General features: G+C 34.8%; 1 protein-coding gene across 4 annotated transcripts in view; it reads right to left on the bottom strand.

Moving 5' to 3' along the window:
- LOC136976157 (protein GOLM2-like) overlaps positions 1-17191 on the bottom strand; it is a 30570-nt gene extending 13379 nt beyond the window's left edge. For 3 of the 4 annotated variants that reach the window (XR_010880887.1, XR_010880888.1, XM_067271368.1), the window contains exons 1-2: positions 16705-17191; positions 12096-12150 (exon numbers count right to left, since the gene is read on the bottom strand). Coding sequence is in view for 1 of the 4 variants with exons in the window: in XM_067271368.1 (XP_067127469.1) it covers positions 12096-12150; positions 16705-17100 (451 nt within the window). In the remaining 3 variants the exon portion in view is untranslated. The remainder of the gene's footprint in view (positions 1-12095; positions 12151-16704) is intronic. The other variant, XR_010880889.1, reaches the window with a different exon arrangement.
- Between the last annotated feature and the right edge of the window lie 484 nt (positions 17192-17675).

Raw genomic sequence — 17675 nt, forward strand, 5'->3', positions numbered from 1 at the left:
ATCACAATTTTTTATTCTGAAATACCGTATTTACCCAAATAATCCACACACATTTTTTCCCCCAAAAAAATTTGTAACAAAAAGCCAAAGTGCACAGTTAATTCAAAACAAATTTGGCAATGCAACCCACAAAGTTCAGTGTGCTTCCAATCACTAAGTGTTTTTTTTTACTTTGCTAGTGATAAATTTTGCTTATCAACTAGCAATCTGCTTTGCTTAACATAATAATCTGTTACAATTGATAGTTACAAGCAATATTATTAAATGCTTTTGTGTTACTAATTTTATTAATCTAAGGATAAAAAAGAAATAAACTGAAAACTTAATTGCACAACACACCAGGATGTATAGAAAATGTGCGACACATCACAACCAATTAACCGGTGTGAATATTAATATGGGGGTCAGGATACAAGAGCATAGCTCTGACATACAACATAGTATCATCACACTCTCCACTTATGCAACAGACCTGGATATTATGGTGGACTTCCCCAGAGCCTGAATTATCCTTCACCCTGCACCCAGAACACCTCAAATGGTTGGAGGCCATCAAAATTTTTAAGGCTTGCTGTAGAACAACCTGTATTAATTTTAGGGACGAAATGTGTCTGTTGCTGACATGACAGGCTATACTAGACAATGATATTTAATTTTCAATCATAATTAGAGGGGAATGCATGCTAACAAGTTCTTTGCATTCAAACTCAACCTAATGTTTGATCTTATTTAAACATCTTACGGCAGTATTTGAAATCCTTTCCATTCGAATTACTGTATATCTTGGCAGATAAGACGACCTTCAGATAGGACGAGGTATACATTTTCGTCGAAGTTTTATAGTTTTAGCATATATCTGTCCTATAAGATGACCCCCAAACTATCAATGGCCTATGAATTTAGTTTAGATCAGTGATCATCATCTGAATAATAATACTGTACAACGTATATGAAATTATAAACGGAATACGTAATTTTTCAAATGAACAAATTTATTTTCTTGCATCTGGCAGCACTGCCTTGCAATTGTTGCAAGCATTTGCACTGATTTGGCATTTGGGTAATGACCTTGTATATTCACAAAAACATTGTATGGGCTATTCTATTTTGTGGACATGCCCTACTCTCTACTAGTAAATAATTACGATTTGTCCATTTTTTTTTTATAATGGTTTTAATTTATATAAATTTTATTCTAATTTTTTGTATCTGTCCTATAAGACGACCCCGGATTTTCGGGCCCTTTTTTTTTATGATTCAACTATCGTCTTATCCGCCGATATACACGGTATATTTGAATGTTAACTGCCAGCCTGTTTTGAATTAAGAAGAAGCCTGAAGAAGAGCCTAGAAGTGGTTACAAAAATGTTCCGTCACTGAAATGTTATTCATATTCACACAGATACAACGGTACAAATCCAGGTAGAGTAGTGTTTAAAATATTAAAAGGAAAGAACTTTAACCCTTTACATTAATGACTACTTTGAATGAAGTAATATTTGATTTCCATTATTAATATTTTCTTTTTTTTGCATTTTTAATAAATTGTTTTTGGTTTTTCTGTTTGCTGTTTTATCTATAATCATTAAAATTGTCAGGGTTCCAACATTTTTTAGCAAAGTAAAAAAGTAAGTTGGGAATGGCTGGTCTATTAAAGGTTTTAAGCTATTAGTCTATTAACAGTTTCTAACTTTTGATTCAAATTAAACAACTTAAAGAAGTCCTATTTTCATTTAATTCATTATAAAATACATTAGTATAAACTGTAGAAAATTTATCTTTATCAAATATACAAATAATTTATTTCTTCCCTCAGTTATCTTTTAATACCATGCAGACTTGTAGATTGAGAGCCCCCATATTGAACGCTACCAAATAGCAAAAGGGAAGGTTGCTATTGTGTTACAACCATAAATTAGTAAAATATGTTAAATATGTAATAAATTAAAATCAAAAAATTTTTGAACCACTAACTTAAAATATGGGGTGTGTGAATTATTCCAATAAATATTTTGTAGCTTTCAGATAGTAATTTGAATCAGAACTTTGTGCAGAGATTCATTTAGCTTGTTAAGTGGCAAGAATGCCAAATAAAGAGACTAGAAACTCAATCTCCAGAGGAGCAGGACTAGTAAAAATTTCATCAGTCAATTATATTAAAAGATTATTTATTATAGATGTAAACTATATTAAAACTATATACCTTAAAGAATAATTACAGTAATACTTCCTATTGAAAGAAATAGAATGTTTATCTAATTTTCTACCAACTGAATGTGTATTATTAAAACATCCTTTTTCTTTTTTTCTCCAGCAATTTACTGTTTTCAATGCTAATGATCTTGGATAAATTTAACACCCATCTCAGGTAACCATAAAGGGAATCATATCAAATTCAAAACAAAAAAAAGCACACATTCCAAAAATTTTAAACTTATGTAAGACTTATTGATTTGTTGAAAGGTTTGCTAAAGAAAAAAGTGTGAAGTGATTTAATTTTTTATTAAATTAAATCACTTCACAAATAAAATCCAGTTAGAATTCATGTTTTATTGCCAGTATCATACAAAATGAATATGAAATAGATTTTGTATCAAATATTTAAATTGCTTATATAAATAAATATTTAAATTAATTTATCTTCTTATTAAGATAATTCACAAACTAACTTCATAGCTTCTTACTTTATCATTTGTTCATTTTGCTTTACTTACATAAAGCAATAATATAGTTATGTACAGAAAATACTACAAAATATATAGAATATACAAAACAAATCTGGACAATTGGGAACCTTTTTTGCCAATTCTTAACAGTCGAATCCATACTTATGAGTTTCTCCAAATTCTGATTTCCAAATAATTATCTGTTTCCACGGAAATGAATTAAAACTTATGTTGGGCTTCTGTGTGATTTTGGAATTTCAATTCGGAATTCAATTCAAAAAGCTTTGGTTTTCCTATTGTTATTCATCTTTACTCCTGACAATATACAAGAACGATTCAAATGACACAGATAAAATACTTTTACTTTTAAACACCAAAGGGTGAGCATCCGTAAAAAGTGCGAATACATGGTTCACAAAAATTATTACAAAAATGCAAAGAATCCTTCACTTGCATGTATAAGACAACTTAGGTTTTTGAAGCAGTGAAAAATGAATAAAAACCTAGTCTTATACTCGAGTAAATATGATAATCATAATGTTTCATGGATATATAAGTGGACATTAGTAATTAGGCTACAAACAGATACTAAAAAATAAACAAGAACATTTTTAGAATAGAACATTCATTTCAATGGTAATTACTGAATGCCAAACCAGGACTTGCCTCTTTTAAAAGACTATTCGGATGACAAACATTTTTTAAGAAATAATGTAATGTAGTGACACTGGCAGTAATCTAAAGATTTTTGTGCTTCATATTTTCAGAAAATGGCAAAATGTTCGGACAAGTGTCCAAATGTTTGGATCTTGTTGTAAAATAAATGTTTTGTTAGAAATTTTCTCTTATTTTTTGGTATCAATTTGTAACCAAGTACTGATATCATTTTACATTACTTTAAAACTGTAATGTTAGATGAATATATTTTTCATTATTGTGTTTTTGTTGCTACCATTATTTCTGTACAGAAAGAATCAAGAATAAGCTTACTTTATTCCTGAAAGATGTGACAAAAAATGGAATAGTTAATCAGTAAAATTTAACCATTTTGATTAAGAAAAGAATACACTTTATAATCTGCGGTGGCATATACTCGGCAGAAAATTGTTAGGACCAAAAAACATTTACATAAAACACACATATATATTCTTAACTGCAATTTAAAACTGGCTTATAACTTAGCCCATTGCAGGTCATAAGCCAGTTTTACCAGTTTTAGCTTATAAACCATGTTACCATATATGCCTTCAAAGTGTCTTTCACACAGAAATAACCCATGGATCATATGCACAAAAATAAGGTATGATGCTTAAATTACATAAATTTACTATAATAATGAAATTATACCTAACATCATGCCAACATATTTTTTGTATTATTTTTTATGAGCTAATGTTAAAAGATGAGGAGAAGGAGAATGAATAGGAAAATGAATTGAACAAAGGCTGGTCTTAACCGAAAGTATCACCTCTTACCAGACCATAGAAGTTAAGCAATAAGGAACCTGGAAGGTATTTGGGTTGGAGATAAATACAATCCAGATGCTATTGTCTAATCTCATTCACAAGTAGAAGTAAGTCTATCCCCATCTAGACTTGAGTCCTACCTAATGGCTATGGTAGGACTCAAGTCTAGTTTAACAGAAGGAGGGTGCCAACAGGAAGGAAATCTAGACCTAAAACAAAATCAAATCAAGAAAAAGCAATGCTTCCATGGAAAGTGGGACTTATGTTACTGAAGGAGGAGGAAGAGAATCAAGTAGCCAATAAGATCAAAATAATTTTAATTTATTTGAAAATTAAAATATTTTTAAGTAAACAGATCTGTATTATGTTCTATAAACTTTCAGTAATCATTGTTTTGCATTTTATGATGATCTAAAAGCAACGAAATCAGGTTTTTGACTGACCACAAGCATGACTTTTTTGTATTGTATGTTCCCTGGCTACAGCTTCATGCACGAATCATTGAATGACTGCATTTCTGTGCAGGCATTTGTCTTTTTGAGTTGTTACATCTTAAAAATCCATTATCTGGTGAACAGGTTTCACCCATTCACCAGATAATGGAAACACCAGCACATTCAATATATATCTTTGCAGCTCATCAATAGTCAGCAGTCTTATCTAACATGAATCCCACATCATGCTTGCATGCTGCCAACCACATCTTTTATTTTCTCGAAGAAATTCACATGAATTGGCTTTATGTAATTTTTTATAAGGGTGCTCTCTTCCAGTACTGACCTTTGCATGTACTTCTTAAGGAATGATTTGATGCAGGATTGTTTACCTTGTAGCCTGAAATTCCTGATTAGATTAATGCCACAGTAGAATCTGCACTAAACTCACTTGATAACCTCTGCCTTTCAGATCCTGAAGTAAAAGCATGTATCAAGAAAGTTTGCTTAGGTTCTGACTTGTAGAGTTCAATGTTCTTCGCATGCTTGCTGTACTGGATGTGCTGGTTTATTCTGTCTCTGATGCTTCTTCATTGATTGCAACATTTACATTGCAGACAGCACATCAAAGAATAAGACCATCAATTTCAATAAATTGCATCTTGGATTCTTCTGAAAGTGCATACAATTTTCCCTTCTTAATTTTTGGCATGTTTTTATTGTGAACAATGGCTTCTGGTTGGGACTGGTACAACATTAACACAACCAACTACCATATTTACTCACATATAGGATGAAGTGTGACTTTAAAGATCAAAATAAAGAAAATTAGATTTATTAATACAATTTTAATTTTATAACAAATGCACGTAAATGCACACATTGTCCCACAAAAATTACTGCATTTTAAACTTTAAGGAAAAATCTTGTAAAATCGACAACATAATTTGTTTGTGTAAAGCTGAATAATCAGGAACCTAATCTCTGCACACAAAGCTAGAACTAATTTAAAATCGTAGGCACAAAAACCTTTCACACTCCGTTTCTAGCAAACAAATTAATGAGCACAAACGTTTTTGGCCGTTTTAAAAGGCCTTCTTCAGGTGCACTGAGGACAGTTGGAAAGTCGGATAGCCAATGTTTACGTGACGTCATTGTTTATGAGGGGTTTCCTCTTACAAGTGACGTCTTAGCAGAGAAGGTTTAAACGAAATTGACCTTGGAAAATATTTTAAGATTAGCCAAGCTGCGTGAACTATTGTCGAAGATATGCGAATCGTGAAAGGCGGAAAAAAGGAAATAGAAAGACAAAGGAAAAAGAAACCTGATAAATTTAGAAACTGCACGAGAGAACGAAACGGACAAGGAGAGGGTGGACCGGCCTATTTAATTAAGGGGGTTATCGAGGAGTGACCGCCAGGCAGGGGAAAGCGAATCTGCATCCCTGCTGTTAATGCAGTTTCCTTTGAGGGACTCAGTAAAGATTTCTATAGCTTCGATTGTTCTAAGTTTGCTAGAGTCAAGAATAGGAACGGTAATCCTAGCATCTTCCCATTCGGCCGTTATACTGGGTTCGCTTGCGTACTGGGCTAGGGTGGAATTAAATTTTTTGTTGCGCGCGTCGTACCTATGCTCAGCTATCCTTTTGGTAAGCGATCTGTTGGTTGAGCCTATGTAGGTTAATTTATTGCTTGGCTTAACTCTATTGTCCACCAGCGGAACAGAGTAGACCCCTGGAATCCTGGCTTTGCTGCATTTATCCTTGTTATTTGTTAGAAGCTTATAAATCGAAGGACTGCGCTTGTACGTAAGACCAACTTTGGCTTTTTTGGATAAGATTTTATACGCTTGGCTCAACCTAGGGTCGAAATCAACAACAACTTGCTTACTTCGCAGGTTACGAGGACTGGAACTAACCGCATTGTTAACAACGCTATCATGTATTCTCTGGGCCAGCACATCTATAAATTTACCGTTGTAACCGTGGGCTACGGCGATGCGTTTGATGTGCTGGATTTCACGAAACGCGTCATTAGTGTTAGAGCAATGGGTATAGGCCCTACGGATCAGGGCCCTGTAGGCGGAAATTTTATAGGTAAAGGGGTCGTTCGAGGCTGAGGGGATGAAGAAAGGTAGAAGATTAGGCTTATGGAATACACTAGTGGTTATACAACCGCGATCTAGGAAAATACTGAGGTCAAGGAAATGGGCCAACCTATCATCTTGCTGATCAAGCTTTAACTTAAGCCCAAACGGATTGTTATTAACAGTCTGCAGCAGCTTACCAACGTCCGGTTCGAATCTCCAGATAATTAGAATATCATCAACATACCGCGTGTAGAGTACAATGCCTGCATTGAAGGTTTGTAGGACTTCGCTATCTAATTTTCTAACCACTAACTCACAGAGGTCTCCAGACAGGGGGCTACCCATTGGGACCCCTCTTCTTTGAAGGCAGATTCGCTGGTTGAAGGTGAAAAAGGAGTTGTAGCATACTAGGTGGGCCAGCTCCAAAATCTGCTTGTGGTGCTTAGGTCCAGGCGGAACGGCTTGGAAGAGGAAGTCTCTAAGGGCACAGAAGCACGGCTCCAATTTAATGGACGGATACATAGCTTCATAGTCTAACATTGTGATAAATTCTTGCCCGGTTAAAGCAATGCCTTGTAATTTAGAGACGAGTTAACCCGCGTTTGAAACGGTGTAGCTATATTCTTTCAAATAAGCTCTGAGGAGCTCATGAAGACCCCTTTCAAGGGGGAGTGTTGGGGATCTTGACTTGTCCACGATCGGTCCTATTTGTTTGCCTGGTTTATGGGCTTTAGCATAGCCAAAAAGCCTTGGTACCTTGGGAGACCGCATCGTTGCATTTCCTAGGCGTAGGTGTTTAGCTAGAGGTGAACATGTAAATCTAACAACTCTATTCTGGAGCTTGTCTAAGAAACTTTCCGCAATATTTTGGCATTCCGTAGACCTGATATATTCCTCGAGGAGCTGAACGTACGTATGCTTCTTCATAAGAACGACGTTTCTGCTTTTATCCGCCCTAGTAAGGGTGATATCGTTAGCTTGTAACCATTTTTTACTCTTATCTACGCTTGTCCAGAAAACCCTGTCTCTGTCGTCAACCTCTTTAATTCTTCTGCTGAGCGCTGTATTCCATCTAAAGAACTCTTTATGTTGAGCTGTAACGGGCAGTAGAAGTTTCTCGATATTCGGAACGATAGTATAGGCTGAGATTTTCGGAGGTTTTCTGGACAAGCGTAGATAAGAGTAAAAAATGGTTACAAGCTAACGATATCACCCTTACTAGGGCGGATAAAAGCAGAAACGTCGTTCTTATGAAGAAGCATACGTACGTTCAGCTCCTCGAGGAATATATCAGGTCTACGGAATGCCAAAATATTGCGGAAAGTTTCTTAGACAAGCTCCAGAATAGAGTTGTTAGATTTACATGTTCACCTCTAGCTAAACACCTACGCCTAGGAAATGCAACGATGCGGTCTCCCGAGGTACCAAGGCTTTTTGGCTATGCTAAAGCCCATAAACCAGGCAAACAAATAGGACCGATCGTGGACAAGTCAAGATCCCCAACACTCCCCCTTGAAAGGGGTCTTCATGAGCTCCTCAGAGCTTATTTGAAAGAATATAGCTACACCGTTTCAAACGCGGGTTAACTCGTCTCTAAATTACAAGGCATTGCTTTAACCGGGCAAGAATTTATCACAATGTTAGACTATGAAGCTATGTATCCGTCCATTAAATTGGAGCCGTGCTTCTGTGCCCTTAGAGACTTCCTCTTCCAAGCCGTTCCGCCTGGACCTAAGCACCACAAGCAGATTTTGGAGCTGGCCCACCTAGTATGCTACAACTCCTTTTTCACCTTCAACCAGCGAATCTGCCTTCAAAGAAGAGGGGTCCCAATGGGTAGCCCCCTGTCTGGAGACCTCTGTGAGTTAGTGGTTAGAAAATTAGATAGCGAAGTCCTACAAACCTTCAATGCAGGCATTGTACTCTACACGCGGTATGTTGATGATATTCTAATTATCTGGAGATTCGAACCGGACGTTGGTAAGCTGCTGCAGACTGTTAATAACAATCCGTTTGGGCTTAAGTTAAAGCTTGATCAGCAAGATGATAGGTTGGCCCATTTCCTTGACCTCAGTATTTTCCTAGATCGCGGTTGTATAACCACTAGTGTATTCCATAAGCCTAATCTTCTACCTTTCTTCATCCCCTCAGCCTCGAACGACCCCTTTACCTATAAAATTTCCGCCTACAGGGCCCTGATCCGTAGGGCCTATACCCATTGCTCTAACACTAATGACGCGTTTCGTGAAATCCAGCACATCAAACGCATCGCCGTAGCCCACGGTTACAACGGTAAATTTATAGATGTGCTGGCCCAGAGAATACATGATAGCGTTGTTAACAATGCGGTTAGTTCCAGTCCTCGTAACCTGCGAAGTAAGCAAGTTGTTGTTGATTTCGACCCTAGGTTGAGCCAAGCGTATAAAATCTTATCCAAAAAAGCCAAAGTTGGTCTTACGTACAAGCGCAGTCCTTCGATTTATAAGCTTCTAACAAATAACAAGGATAAATGCAGCAAAGCCAGGATTCCAGGGGTCTACTCTGTTCCGCTGGTGGACAATAGAGTTAAGCCAAGCAATAAATTAACCTACATAGGCTCAACCAACAGATCGCTTACCAAAAGGATAGCTGAGCATAGGTACGACGCGCGCAACAAAAAATTTAATTCCACCCTAGCCCAGTACGCAAGCGAACCCAGTATAACGGCCGAATGGGAAGATGCTAGGATTACCGTTCCTATTCTTGACTCTAGCAAACTTAGAACAATCGAAGCTATAGAAATCTTTACTGAGTCCCTCAAAGGAAACTGCATTAACAGCAGGGATGCAGATTCGCTTTCCCCTGCCTGGCGGTCACTCCTCGATAACCCCCTTAATTAAATAGGCCGGTCCACCCTCTCCTTGTCCGTTTCGTTCTCTCGTGCAGTTTCTAAATTTATCAGGTTTCTTTTTCCTTTGTCTTTCTATTTCCTTTTTTCCGCCTTTCACGATTCGCATATCTTCGACAATAGTTCACGCAGCTTGGCTAATCTTAAAATATTTTCCAAAGTCAATTTCGTTTAAACCTTCTCTGCTAAGACGTCACTTGTAAGAGGAAACCCCTCATAAACAATGACGTCACGTAAACATTGGCTATCCGACTTTCCAACTGTCCTCAGTGCACCTGAAGAAGGCCTTTTAAAACGGCCAAAAACGTTTGTGCTCATTAATTTGTTTGCTAGAAACGGAGTGTGAAAGGTTTTTGTGCCTACGAATCAGGAACCTTTTTTGTCTATTCTTAACAGTCAAATCCACTCTCCATTGATTACACTTATGAGTTTCTCTGAATTCTAATTTCCAAATAATCATCTGGGTTCACCTGGCAATAAATTTAAACTTATATCGGGCGCCTGTGTAATTTTGGAATTTAATTCAAAAGCTTTGCTTTTCCTATTGCTACTCATCTTTACTCTTGACAATACACAATAATGATTCAAACGACCCAGATAAAATACTTTTGTTTTTAAAAACCATAGGGTGAGCATCATGTAAAAAATGCAAATACACAGTTCACAAAAATTATAGCATAAACAAAGAATCCTTCGCTTGTGCATATAGGACGACCTAGGTTTTAGAAGTAGCAAAAAATGAATAAAAATCTCATCTTATATGCGAGTAAATACGGTATATACAGCAACTATCTATCAGAGTTCAAGGCCACATATGAAATTCTCTTTTTCAGAGCCTTTATATACTGAAAGCAAACTTCAGCAAACTGGCAAATAGACCACTACTGTTTTGTCTAAGTTTGTGCTTCCTTGCATGGGGTGTTGCTCATTATCTTGAGAACTATAGGGGCTACAATGATGATAAATATACCATTGTTATATCTCTCAATCTGCTCTACAAAATATAGGTATGAGATTGTGTGTAGCTGCTCAACAGGAGTAAAAATAATTTATTTTTCTTTCCAATCTACTAAAAATACAGAGTTAGGAAAATGATGCTGAAGCATCATAGAGAAGGGAAAAGAGGGAAGAAATGTGCAGGGTTCCTACTGAAATTTTTGTTTTAAATTTCATGACTTTCCCTGACCAACTTTCTACAAATTTCATGACCCTCATGTCTCTTATAGCAGGGGTGGCCAACAAGTCAATCGCCAAGACAATTTGGTCGATCACTCACGATGTCTTGACTTAATGTATTATATTTGTAACTGAACGGAACAGTATGCATGCAGTTATGACTCGACTCATAAGCAGTGCATCTTGTACTGAAACACAGTGTATAAACATAGTATGTATTTCACACCCCCCTCCCCACTTAGACTATGTCTATGACAACAAGTCGATCGCAAGACATTTTTAAGATAAAAAGTAGATTTTTATGTACACCAAAGTTGGCCACCCCTGTCTTATAGTATGGCACATTGACAAAATAATATAGCATTTGACTTATTATGAACATATGCTTTGCTTCTCCAACTTTATAATTAGTTATTTTTTCTAATTAACAGTTATATCAGTTAAAATCAAGTAATTAATAAAGTCTGAGAAGAAAAAAACATCTCTGGCCTTGGAAGCAGCAAGGTCAGTACTGGGTTAAGGCTGAGACAATGGATGTCAGAAAGGTAACTTTAGGAAGCTTTATGCAAAAACAGCCTTAGTACTGTGATGCAAAAGGCAAAGGAAAACCACTGCATTAACTTTCTCAGGAAATTTTTCATGACTGTAAACCTGGCTCTCAGTCCTCAGTAGCCCTTTAGTGGGCAGAAATTGCAAACAATCCCAGGGTTAACCATAAATATCTGTATATGGAATATCAGAAGTATCTACAAAAGCAGTAAAATTTATAATGTAATACATGAAATGAGACTAAATATTGATATAATAGAAATAAGCAAGAAGATGACCAGGAAGAGGAGAATGCCATGTTTCAGAATACATAGTATATTACTCCGGCAATGACAAACAACACCACTGGAATGGAAGTTGGGGTGATACTAAACAGAGCAATAGCAAGATAAGTATACAGCATAGCATGACTGTTGGATAGTGTCATCATGACCAAATTGGAAGGTGATACATTCAGGATAAATGTCTTACAGGTTTATGCACCAACTGCAGATAAAAGAGAGGAAAAGATCGAAGAATTCGACTTTGACATATTCCTTGACTTTTTCCAAACACTAATGAAAATGCCTGACTTTCCAGGAGCATAGAACCCTGAAAGTGCTATTCTCACAAAAAAATGCAACATCATATGTTCATTTCACTTCATTTCATGCCCTAAATATGTATCTCGAACTATCTGTATGAAAATAGCTATATTTTTGGAAAGGTGCTGTACCTTAAAACCTTTTCTCTAGTAATAAGCATGATTATCGTATAAATCAAATACATGCACATAATCATATGAAAACTGATAAGTATTTTGTTATAAGTTAAAATAATTTATTTATACCTTTTGCTGCATTTAATTCATTTCGAAGTTTATCAGAAGTTTCTTTGCACTTATCCTGCAATAAAAATAAATTACAGACATGAATAATCATTTCTAAAATTATTATTTTACTAAAATAATTCATTAGATAATAAAATTGGATTATAAAAAAGAAAAGATTATAAAATTTTATAGCATTTACAGTTTTTAATCAAAAAGAAATTAAAGTATATGCTAAATGTTCCATAAATTTATTTATATCAATCTTTTATGATTATTTAAATTTCGCAGAATAAAAAAAAAAAAAATATGAAATATCAGGATTAAAAGCTGTAATATAGAGAGAAACATCACTCAATGCCCACTCACCTTCACCCTACACTTTTCTCATTTCTTACTTGGTTAAAGACAAGTGCAAGTCACTCTCACATTTGGTATGCAAAGTGACTAACATGAGTGTGCATACCAGGAAGTGTGTCATATTTTTGTCATTAAATTGTGACATAACTGCAGTCACCATAGTGGTATAGTTGCATTGCTTGTCATGTGCAATGGAAAAATTCTTTTGACATTAGACTTTTTATTCTGATTTGTTATTGGTATCTGTGACATGCCCAGTCTTTAGGAGTAGAGTGCTGGAGTTCAAATAAAGCTTTCCATGCTCTTGTGAGAGAGTTGGTGTCTTTATAATTGATAGAAGAATCTTTCTTTAATGCGTTGTAAATTTCAATCATTTCAAAGTGCCATATGTTTGACTTGTGCATTGTCAAATGTATGAGTTTTCCCTGATCTAGGTGGGTATGGGCATCTGTATCCAATACAAGAACAGACAAAGTGGTTGTGGCTTGTTGCATTCTTATCAAAGTTAAGTGCTCTTGGAGACATATACAGGGAGTCCCAAAAAAAATGTACTCACTGTTTGACTGACCATTACTAATATATTAAATTTCGATTTAGGTGTTTATTGACAGAGATAAGAGTCTAATAAGTTAAACTAGGACATCGCATGACTTTGTTGTATCGCAATAGAATTGAAGTGGAGCCAGAAGGAAAGAAGCAATCCCTTGTTAGAGACAGAAGAGGCAAATTTTTTTATGGTTCCTGACAAACTTGGACAAGTGAACTTTGCACTAGTCACCACAAAAAAGGCTATCCTTGTACCCGAAGGCCACAGGAGACATGATCCTTGCACTGGCCAGATACAGCGAGACAATTCAAAAACAAAGCAATAGCCATCGATTGCTTTGTTCTTGTGTTTTGTTCATTTTTTGCACCATTTTCCATTAGGCACATGTAATACTGCTTTTATTTTTGACCCCTATGCCTAAATTCTATTAAGTGTGCTCATTGCATAAGAGAGCATGGACATTGTCACCTTTGTGTATCGAAAACAAAGTCATGGACTCCTATTTATACTTTCCTAGCTCTGTTATAGATAACAGAGGGAAAGTATGGCAATCAGCCAAAAAAGAATCCCCCCAAGATTTTTACATTTTTGGACTTAGGGTCCTTGAAATGTCGAGAAATGCAAAAACGTTCAGTTTTTTCTCTGTGTGTGGATGTTAATGTGTGTGGCACAATTTTGTTCACCCTCTTTGAAGTTTAATAACTCCTGTACTTTTGAAAATTTCTGAAAGTTTGCAGGAAAGTTTGTGTATTAGAGGGATTGATGATATCAAAGTTTGGTGGTTTAAGGTCGAGGGAGTGGGGAGATAAAGAGCATCAGTTCCTCCATATTATCAGTGAACAACACACCAAGAACAACTCTAATCTGATAAACAACTGGAAATTTATAGGTCTACAATTTTTTAAAAATTGTAATCCAATTAATTAAAGTATATCATCCTTCCTGTGTACATGTATACACTTATAAATCAAAAATCATTTTGTGTGTGTCATGCCATTCAGTCAATAAATAACCACCAGCTGTGTATAGATCAATCCATTTGATAACACCTGAAAACATTAAAAGTCATTTGGCTGATTTTAAAATTATAGTTTAATTCGTATACCAAATAATATTTATAAATGGAAATATATTAATTTGATACTTTAAAATATAATTTAAGCTTCACTTTTAAAATCGGAACTAATTTTTAAATAAGTTTATATCTTTTCCTTAAAAATAAATATTTGTATAGATAATGATTTTCATTATTTATATCATTAATTCTTATTAATGTTTCATGCATGATTTAAAGAGAGGAAAGGATAAGATTGGATCAAAATTCAATGATAATACAAAATTATAGATTATTTTTTTAAAGAGAAAAATTTAACAATGTGAAAGTAATAACAATCAAATTTGAGAGAAAATTAAAATTGACTTTAAACTAAATTTAGAAAATGGCTCAACTTATTTTAAGAAAAAAAAAATTGATTTTATTTTTAAATTTAACAACAAAATTCAATTAGTATTCATTCAATCAATTCTCTTAAGTGTTTTTTAATATAAAAATTAGCTTTATTATAAAGAAAAAATTAAATATACTCATTCATTAATTAGAATATTAATTAAGTAGTTCCTATTGTAGAAAAATAAAATGAAAACAGGGATGATGGAAGAAGAGAATAAAAAGAGAAAATGAGAAGAAGAATGGCTCAGAGATGTTACAAGCATGTCTTTGAAGTGTGATGAAAGGCATTCTCTCAATCATATCAATATTTAAAAGCTAAAAATGTACTTACGGGATCTAACTTCAAAATTCAAATCTGATCCTCAGAAATTTTTATAGTTTGTTCTTGTCATAATGTGCCCTCCTCTATGATGAAGAGTTAAAAAAAGAAAAATTACATATTTTTGAAATATAAAGGAGGACCAAAGTCAGATTAACTTGGATTATTTTAAGACTGATAAAAGCTAGTTTGGAACAACTATATGATTTGGCTGCTTCAATAAAAGTATATGAATTATACCAATACATAAAATTTATAACAACAACAAACATATATCCTGGAATTAAATACAACTTTATGAAAAATAATATCCTGTTTACAAAACACTGTAAGTGAAGTGGAACAAATTCTTCCATTATATTTAATATATATATCTTTTATTTGTATATTTTTTATTGTTGTATTTTTTTTTTAATATTTCGAATAAATGCAAAAATAAAAACTTTTAAATCTGCATAAAAAAGTGACAATAAGAAACTAAAATATTTGTATTAAAGCTTTGTGCTATCTTCCTGAATCTAAGTATAAACTATAAGTAGACTAATGATGATCAGGTTAAAATTTTAGAAATACTTATAAAATAGAAAATAAAAAATGTGTATAAAATAAAATAAAAATTGGTGTTTTAAAAGCATCTTTTGCTTCTTTACTTGCAACATGATAAATATAAATGAATGTTAGCATAATATACATAAGCTAATACAAAAATTATAGCAATTTATTGCATTTACAACAATATTATGTAAACGGAAACATTGTTTAAATTGAATTTTATCTAATTTAAATGATTCTTAGTCATAGAATAGATATTCTTTGTGAAATGTGTTATATGTTTTAATGTTCTTTATGTTCATAAGTATTATTCTTATGGCAATTAAATTTTGTATACAAGTATCCATCAGTCAATAATTAGATCATACATTTGGTAAAATTACTGCTTGACAGTACCTAAGAACATATGATACTAATACCCAGTTTATTTATTACAATTGAAAAATCTAAATTTATAAAAAAATGAAAATTACATCAATATGTAAACCAAATCACATCCTTTACACAACGATGCTATATTTTTCATTTGTAATTATTATTTATACTTTTTCTTTACAAGCACTAAAAACTTTTTTCAACATCCACCAAGATTCAGTCGGTCGATCAGACAACCATGGTGGGCCTGGCCGGTGTCAATCTACCCATAAAATTTCCAGTAATGGTAAGACTCGAATTGGCATTGCCACTTGGCAGGAAATTTCCCGATTGCAAGAAATTCAATTCCCACAAGGAAAACTGCAGGTACCAAGGAATCAGTGAGCACCCGCAGATATTTTACGAAATAACAGAAAAACTCAGATTTTTTGAAAATAAAATTGGAAAACTCCATCCAAAATTTTAAAATTAATTTAATTAAGCACATGACAGAATGACCCAGGTTTTGGAACTTACATGGACGACGGCCAAGCTGGCCGACTCTCAAACGGCTCCGGAAAGAAAAAGCCGCAGATTCCACATCTTCGGCTCCCGGCCACGTAAAAACACCGTGGCTCGCTCTCCGGTCCACTCTTAATGCACAACCCAAAAGCCGACCATCCCATTGAGCAGATGGGGAAGATCAATCTCAGCAGAGAAGTCCAAGAATTAAAAAATTTTGGCAATTCCAGAAGCATCCCGGAGAGTCAGCAACCGTAATTTCCGAAGATTTCTCCGGAGGTGGAGGGCGGTGGTGGAAACTGGCCGCCTGCCGACCCGACGTTTCAGAGAAGGCCCGCAGCGGCACCGATCCGAAGTCGGTCTCTGCAAGCCAACGTCTCCACCATCCCAACCGTTCGATTGTCCACACAACAAAGCTAGATAAAATCAATCGCAGCCTTGGATAAACAAAGGAAGATAAAGACAAGCGATAAAGTGTATGCAAGTATAAGAAAGACAAAAATAATTATATATAAATCACACTTACAGCATCGTTTTTAAGAGTTTCGATCTGGGAATTTGCTCTATTAATTTCTTCTTCTTTTTGTCTCAACTGATTAGAAAGTTGATTGACTTCCTCTTCTTTCTTAGCTAATGAATTTTTATTTTGTTGTAAGAGATCGATATTCATTTGAAGTTTATTGTTAAGTCCTTCGTTTTGTTTAATTAATATATCAGTTTTACTAGAGCTGCTTCTTAAATTCTCTTCCACGTTTAACAAATTCTTCTGAAGGATATTAAAACGAAACGACAGATTCCAATAACAGTAACTAACGATAATCAATGCGATAAACAAACCACAGATGATAAAAGGTGGGCTTCTACCACTGAAATGTGGCCGTAATTGTCCTCTAGTTATACCGTTTGTGGACGATCCCATCATTTGTCGTTTGCAGCAACCAGTTTTCGCAAGAAATTAACGAGTTAAACTGACATCGCCGCTACTTCCCATCTAGTTTTGTAAACAAAGTTTTTACAAACGTTGCCAACCGATGATGTCGCAATTTTATCCTATACACTATTTTTATTAAATCGTGCATCTAAATTTTAAAATAATTTTATTTATATATATATATATATTATTAAATTAATTAAAATATTACTTTATATTTTTAAAATTAAGCTTAATTTTATATTATTACTTTTTGAACTCAGAATTATGAATTGCATCTTTGTGACTGCTCCGTCACGGATTCGATTCCGAATCTCCCAGAGCGATATGCTGCCATCATTTTATTACCGCTCGTATGTCCGACCGTCCTCGGACCCGAACTAGGTCCGACTCCAGGACGGTAAGCCGATTTCTTCATCACTTCGACTAAACGGACGGCCGAATGGCCGAGACAGTTAAGAATCAGCCTACTGCTCTGAAGGATCCGAGAACCAATCCGGACAAACAAACCCGGGTATTTTTCGTAGGTGGTAAGTTCCGTACACGTCGGGACCTGTTCTTTACCA

The sequence above is a fragment of the Centruroides vittatus genome, unplaced genomic scaffold (genome assembly GCF_030686945.1).
Source record: "Centruroides vittatus isolate TY-2023 unplaced genomic scaffold, ASM3068694v2 contig_397, whole genome shotgun sequence".
Taxonomy (NCBI): Eukaryota; Metazoa; Arthropoda; class Arachnida; order Scorpiones; family Buthidae; genus Centruroides; species Centruroides vittatus.